The sequence below is a fragment of the Echinops telfairi genome, unplaced genomic scaffold, assembly GCF_000313985.2.
Source record: "Echinops telfairi isolate 266 unplaced genomic scaffold, ASM31398v2 ScPeMD7_7458;HRSCAF=8496, whole genome shotgun sequence".
NCBI classification, from domain to species: domain Eukaryota; kingdom Metazoa; phylum Chordata; class Mammalia; order Afrosoricida; family Tenrecidae; genus Echinops; species Echinops telfairi.
Window position 1 is genome coordinate 39,643,377 of NW_022111358.1, and position 7,715 is coordinate 39,651,091.

General features: G+C 41.7%; 1 protein-coding gene across 1 annotated transcript in view; it reads left to right on the forward strand.

Annotated features, from left to right (window-relative positions):
* Positions 1–6,060, forward strand: part of ABCA6 (ATP binding cassette subfamily A member 6) — a 75,223-nt gene extending 69,163 nt beyond the window's left edge. Inside the window, exons 35-39 of the mRNA XM_045299486.1 lie at positions 2,122–2,241; positions 2,414–2,554; positions 3,920–3,999; positions 5,389–5,444; positions 5,774–6,060. Coding sequence (XP_045155421.1) covers positions 2,122–2,241; positions 2,414–2,554; positions 3,920–3,999; positions 5,389–5,444; positions 5,774–5,875 — 499 coding nt within the window. The 3' untranslated portion in view covers positions 5,876–6,060. The remainder of the gene's footprint in view (positions 1–2,121; positions 2,242–2,413; positions 2,555–3,919; positions 4,000–5,388; positions 5,445–5,773) is intronic.
* The last annotated feature ends 1,655 nt before the right edge of the window (positions 6,061–7,715 follow it).

A 7,715-nucleotide genomic window follows, 5' to 3' on the forward strand; every position in this document is an offset into this window, starting at 1 on the left:
TCCTGCCCACACAACACATAGCAACCTGTGGGGCGGAATAGAACTGTTCCTTACAGTTTCCAAGACTGTGGGCTCTATGGGAAGGGACAGTCTCATTTTTATCCCGGGAAGCGGCTAATTGGTTTGAGCCACCTACCTACCTAAGAATTAGCAACCCAATGCTTAACCTGATACATTACAAGGGCTCTTTATGATACCATTATCATATCAAAATGTAAGAAATACAATGATTTATTGCTATCCAATATCTAGTTAGTACTTAAATTTCTCTGATTTGTTTCAACTAATATCTGAATAAGATTTATACTTGATTCTACCTGTTTCCCATTCCACCTTTATTGTACTTGGGATGAAAGTTTACAGAGCAGATGAGTTTCCTGTTCAACAATTTATACGTGTTTTTTGTTTCATAACACTGATCGCAATTCCCACAATATAACAATATTCTTCCCCCCGTGTGTTAGTATGGATAGACTAGAGAAATAAATTCACAGACACTCATATGTGTATAAGAAAGAGCTTTATATAAAAAAGCAATGGAACATTGAAAGAACATCCCAACCCTGTCCAGTCCAAGCCCATAAGTCCGATATTAGCCCATATGTCTGATACCAATCTATAAAGCCCTCTGCAGACTCATAAAACACATGAAATGATGCTGAATGCAGGAACATCACAGGGCAGTGGGTAGGAAGTCTTATGGATCCAGTAGCAGTAGAAGCATCTCAGCGCTGGGGTGGGTCTCCACGTGGCTTCTCCAGCTCCGGGCTCTGACTGCATCAGTCTCTCTCCAAGTGTCTTGTTAACAGCATGTCTCGTAGGGAGTGAACCTCGTCAGTAAAAGAGTCTCCAAAGGAGTGAGCCTGCAACCTGACTCAAGTGAGCTATTTATCTCCTTAGGGCCTCCAAGCTGCAACCTGATTGACAGGCTAAACCCCGCCCCTTCGCTCTTAATCCTCTCAAATTGACAACTACCACATCCCTTCTCTAGGAGTTCCCCATTTCCATTTCCCTTCTTTCCTCCCCCTTCCTACCTACTGAGCTTTATTTTGGGGCAAAGAAGCCCTTTTAGTCTCATATGGCTGATTGCATAGGGAAGCACATTCTCTCTGGTACTAGTATTCTTTTTTTTTTTACTAGTATTCTTTTTATAGACCTGCCTACTGCTCAATTGAAACTTGACCCTCTAGCATGAGTTCCATTCCAGGCTGGAAGGTTGTCTAAGGGCTATAGTCTCAAGGACTTCTACTAGTCTCTTTCAAGCAAGTCAGTCTGTTTTGTTTTATTTTCATTTTTGAATGTTGTTCTACTTCTTTTCCTCCCACTAGGGTTGTCTATCTCGGACTTTCTATCATGATCATAGTAGTTGGTAGTGGTAGCGAGGCACCATCTACTTCCTCTCGTCTCTGAATAGTAACGAATATGACTCATAGGGTCCATTAGTCCTTTGGAATGTTTCCTTGAGTCTTGGATTTCATTCACTTTTCTTAGCTCCAGGGGAGGCCAATGGTTGGCTCTTAGATGACCACTTCCAAGACTCCAGTTGCCACTCACCGCAGTAGAGTGTAGGATATTGTCTTTGTGGGCTGCAGTTCGTTGTTAGGTGTCATCAGGTCAACTAGGATCCATAATGACCCTACGCACCATAGCACAAAACTCTGCTTGGTCCTGCACCATCCTCACCATTGCTCCTGGGCTTGAGTCCATTGTTGCAACCACAGTGTCGATCCATGTCCCTCCACTTTACCCAGCATGATGTCCTGCTCCAGAGGCTGGTCTCTCCTCATCACATGTCCAAAGTACGTAAGACCAAGTCCCACCATCCTTGCTTCTAAGGAGCACTCTGGCTGTACTTCTTGCACGACAGATTTGGTTGTCCTTTTGGGAGTCCATGATACTTTCAATATTCTTCACCAGCACCACAATTCAAATGCATCGATTCTTCTATAGTCTTCTATATTCAGTGTCCACTATATTCATATGCATAGGAGGTGATTGAAAATACCTTGGCTTGGGTCAGGCACACCTTCACAGATGTCCCCAGAGACTGTAACCTTAAGTCTCCAAGCTCCCTTGAGGTGTTTAAATATTTTGCTTATGTAATCTGCTGATTCACTTCAGGCAGATGATCCAGGCAGCCGTGAAAAGCTCCAGGAAGGGGGCTCTCCTGATCACACATTATCTGGCTGAGGCAGAGGCTTTGTGTGACCGCGTGGCCATCATGGTGTCGGGAAGGCTCAGGTAGGTGAGCCCACAGTTGACCCCTCAAAGCAATTGCTCTGTTAGAAGAGCGTGGTCATTGTCAGATTCTAACGTCTTTGGTGGCACCCTTTCCCTACATTTGAGGTTCAAGAATAACAGCAAGGAATCAAGGAGCAGAATTTTCCCAACACATTCTTCTTCTTGTCCCCAGATGCATTGGCCCCATCGAACACCTGAGAAGCAAGTTTGGCAAGGATTATATTCTAGAAATAAAAATGAAGGAGCCTTCTCAGGTTACTTTGGTACACATGGAGATTCTGAAACTTTTCCCTCAAGCTGCACGACAAGAAAGGTGAAATGAGATTTTTATGATGGTGAAAAGTGTAGTGGGTGGCCCACGCAGTGTTTCCTATTTCTACTTTATGCCAATGTCAAGTTAACTTCTTATTAAAAGTTAAGGACCTTGAACAGTGATTTATTGGATCTCCCAGATCATAGGAGTTGAGAGATGCCAGAAAGCTGATCATAAGAATTACAAGTTGTAAATATTTTGGGAACAATTTCCCCCATAGAAAACAAAAGGCAGGTGTAAGATATGAAAATAATCATTTATCAGGGGTCCATGAGGGTGGAAGGATGGGGGAGGGATAGAAAAAAAGAGGAGCTGATACCAAGGGCTCAAAAGAATGAAAATGTTTAGAAAATGTTGATGGTAGCATATGTACAAATGTACTTGATACAATTGATGTCTGGATTGTTATAAGAGGTATAAGAGCCCCCAATAAGATGATTTATTTACAATAATAAAAAGAAAACAAAAGGCAATTTAGATAGAGAATCAATATGTCTCTGTAGAGTAGTGTATGTATGTGTGTGTATGTGAGAGAGAGAAAGAGAAGGGTAGAGGTGGAGAGAAAGAGATTGGGAGAAGAAGGAAAGAAGGCAGAGATTGAATTTGAAATTCCTTGGAGGGATGAACTCACTTAAGAAGGTGTATACAAAAACTGTATAACTGTAGTGAAATTTCCTGTGGTATAGATAGTCCCAGACATGTAAAGTCCTGTTCATGGAGATATGGTATCACAAATCTGGCTTGCGTGGTGGGGGGAAGGACATGATGGCTAGTCTGAAGGAGCATGGGCTAGTTGGAGGATGACCAGTTCCAGAGGTTTGAACAACCTCAGCATCACCTGGAAACACCAGGCACTTGGGAGAAGGAGCAGAGAATAAGGTTCGACCTTGTCAAGCCACAGTAGCAACAGGATGACCAAAATTTAGTCTCGTGCTTCCACAGAAGCAAGGAAGTTCCCAGTTGTGGTCTTTTAAAATACTCCATCCACTGTTAGGTTCCCCTCTCCAACCTCATCTCTCTTTGCAAGTTAGCTTTGAAATATGACAAGGGTAAACTTTTAAGTTCAGTGGGTCCCAACCTATTAACTTGAACCAACCAAAGGGAATCTCAGAAATCAATGAGCAAAAAAAGGTGTGCATAAGCTGAGCATAAAAGTAAGTATTCCCTCAAATTAGTAGGAGAACACATATCTCAACAGCCAGCTCCATTAAAAAAATTTCCCATGGAGTTTATTTATTTTCTATCTAAGACACACATATTTTGTATCAGCATTATTTTAGAAGGAAATTGTGAGTGATATCAATATTTATTTTGATGGTTATCACCCATAAACTAAGACTTGAATGTGACATTTCCTATTCCAAGGTCCCTCTCCTTCTTGACCTATAAGCTACCCTTGGCGGATGTTCAACCTCTGTCTCAGGCCTTTCATCGATTAGAGGCAGGTAAGAATGAAGGCTTCTAAATAAAGCATTGGAAGAGTCCATTCATAGATAGGTCATATATTTATGACAGGCAATTGTGGAATACATAGTAAAATGTTAAAAAACATAGACCCTGTAGTAATGTGATGGTAGAGGGCCTCTGCAGGTAGAGGATGTCGGATGACGGTTTTTCATCCCAACCTGGGATTATCCGGGAGTCTTGCTGGTGCTAACTGCAAGGTGAGCAGTTGGAAACTCCCAGCCCATCCAAGGGCAAAAGATGGGGCTTTCTATTATCATAAAGGTTTACAGTCTCCGAAACCTACGGGGACAATTCTTTTCTGTTCTGTAAAAAAGTCAAACCAAACTCACTGTCATGGAATCTAGGCTGACCCACGGGCACCCTATAGAACGGCCCCCTTTGAATTTTGGTGGCTGTAACTATTTATGGGAGTAGGAAATCCTGTCTTCCTCCCAAGAAGCAGCTGGCGGCTTCAAACTGCAGACCTTGTGGATCGCAACCTGAGGCATAACCATTATGCCACAGGGTTCCTTCTGCACTCTCTGTTCTATAGGGTCTCTTTAAATCAGAATGGCAGTGAGTCTGGCTTGCGGTTCTTCCAATACTCTGAGAGGAGATTCATTTCCCAGGCAGAAACCCAAGCTCCACAGAGCACACACTGTGCTGACTGATCTTACTGTGAATTCATGACATGAGCCTCTCCAAACCCCTGGGTGCTGCCTGCTTTGCCTACATCTCCCTGACCCTTCAGACCCCAAACTCAGCCAAAGCCATTGCCATCAAGTAGTTTCTAACCATAGAGCCTTTTTAGCGTGTCTGTGTCTGTCAGTCTTTGCAAGAGCAGATCGCCCATCTCTGTCCAGTGAAGGCAGGTGGGTGTGGGTCAACCATCTTGCACTTTGCAGCCCAACATTCTGTGCACAACACCGAGAAGGTTCCTAATTCATACCCCAACCTCCTAAATGGCTGCTTCTCTATTTCCCTCTTCCCTTACTTGGTCATCTCCATTCTGGTTTCTCCCTCAGTGAATCCCTTGATTTATATGTCAGTACTTAAGTGCTCGAGGAATATCCCACCCATCTGTGAAGTCTTCATGTGTAAGAATATATCCATGCACTATATAGTTTCTCAAGGAAATATGTACCTCCCCAAAACGTACACATGAAGTAATGAAACCTTTTGTCAAACCCAGCATTCTTTTAATGTCAATTTAATGTATGATGTGTTTGTGTTAACCCTTGACAGCTTTGTACTATTTCCCCAATCATTGGTTTACCCTACATTGTATGTTGTTTATATTAGTGATTTATAATTTTACTTTGCATGACTGAGAAGAAATGCCTGGTGCAAAATTATAAACATCTGACAGTAGCTTTGTTTGCTTGCAGTGAAACACAAGTTCAACCTTGAAGAATACAACCTCTCGCAATGCACACTGGAACAGGCAAGTCTGTTACGACGGTTTTGTATCATCCGTAAGGAGCCCTGGTGGAGTAGAGGGTTGTCTGGTGGCTGCTGACCACAAGGTCAGCTGTTAGAAACCACCAGCTGCTCGACAGGAGAAAGATGAGGTTTTCTGCTCCCATAAAGATGGACAGCCCCCCAAAGGCAGTCCTACTCTGTCTTGCAAGGTCACTATGAGGCAGAATGGACTTGATAGCAATGCGTTATCATCCTTATCAATTTCACATTTACATAATACTCTTTTTCCTATTCCCTTGGAAGACAATTAACCCCTTGATGATTCCTTTTCCCTCTTTGTCTCCTATGAAGGTGTTCTTGGAGGTTTCTAAGGAGCAGGAACTGGAGAACGCTGATGAAGAAGCTGGTACAAGCATGCAGTGGAAGCTCCTCTCTCAGTCCGATGACCTTTAAATCCTCAAGCTTCAGAACTCTGTTGAGATCATGTCCTTGTCTCTTGGATGTAATAATGCACCCTTTCTCCGATTTTACATTGCATTTACTCTCAGTGCTAGGGACAGTTTAAAATCATGTTATGGGGAGCTCTTACAGATACCCTAACATTTCAGAGTTCAATCACATCAAGCAGTCTCGTACAATTGCTGCCACAGTCAGTTTCAAACCATTTTCTCCTTGAACTCCTTGATATCAGCTCCCCTTGATCCCCTCCCTCCCTGACAATGCCCCCCAGGAACCCTTATTTCTTTTTCTTTTTCCTCTAATATTTTTTTTTGCCATTAGACATCTTACACAATTCAATGTTCGGTTAATATCTGATCATCTTTCATAATGAGTCTTGCCCTCAGATTTAGAGGCCAACTGTGACAAAGGTAATACAAAGTAGTAACCAAGGCACCGGAAAAGCCAGACACCGGGCACTGGGCATGTGATGGAAAGAAAACTAAAGACCTAGAATAGTTTGAAATCTTTTTAACATTTATTAAACGTTTTCTTGATGTATATATATCCATACATGTATATTTATGTGAAGGAATTATTCTGCAGCCAGTAGCTGCATGGATATTTCACGTTGGTTTATAATACCTGGGTTGCATGCTTCTTCTTTTATGTACAGCTATCACCCACAATTCGCCCACTGAAAGCTTCCCGGAGCTGTTTCAGAGGTCACACGTTTCGGAAGTGTTTTTACTCACAAGTTAACAGGCATCTACATTTGGAAAACAGTTCAAATATGCAATTTGAAATTAAAGAGCATCATAGTTGTATTTGTTCAGGTTTTTTCACGGTTTAGTACGTTCTATTTTATGGTTGTGGGGTACTCATTTCCCTCATTAGCTGATCAATCATTTTCTGAGTCTTTGCAACCATTTTGTGGCCATTTTCCTTTCTCTGTGTGTGTGTGTGTGTGTAAATAAAACTCATACCAAACCCACTGCCATAGAACTGATTTCAATAGGCTTATAACAACCTATATAGGGTTTATGAGACTGTAAATCTTTCCAGGGACAGACAGCATCCTCTTTCTCACAAGAAGGACCTGTTGTGTTTGAACAACTGAACTTTCAGTTAGCAGCCTAATGCTTAATCCACAATGCCACTGGGAGTCCATATACACACGTGTGTATATTTATACATACACATATGCATACATATACATATGGCATGGGTATAAAGGAAGGGTTCAAAAGTGTGTGGAAAAATAGAATTTTACCACACACTTTTCAAAGTCCCCTTGTATACTTGCCCCACATATATGTGTATATATATTTTAAATTCACATTTAAAATTTTTTGCTGCCTTTCCATATTATTTTGGCTTAAAATATTATTTTAAATAATATTTATTTAATGTTTACTAGCCCTGGAGAGATTTGTGAAGACCGGACAATATCCTTGTTGTTTATTTGGTGTGTGTGATATGTTATGTAACTTTGATTCTTTTGAAGCTTACTGAAAATTTCACAACAGGGAAAAGTACAGAATCAAATTGAATTTAGAAAGCACTGCAATCTTTCCATACCAAATACAAACAAAAATACCCCCCCCCACGGTGGCATTTTAAACTACCCCCTTCATTCCTTATTGCATTGCTCACATCGTTGACATTATATCATATATAATCCTGAGCCATTCAGTCACTCCCAACCTACAGCAACCCCCCGTAGAGTTTCTGAGACTGTGAATTTGTATGGTGCAGACAACCTCATCTTTCTCCCACAGAGCAGCAGGTGAATTTGAACCACTGACCATGTGTTTAACAGCCCAGTCAATGCCTAACTCATAGTGCCACCAGG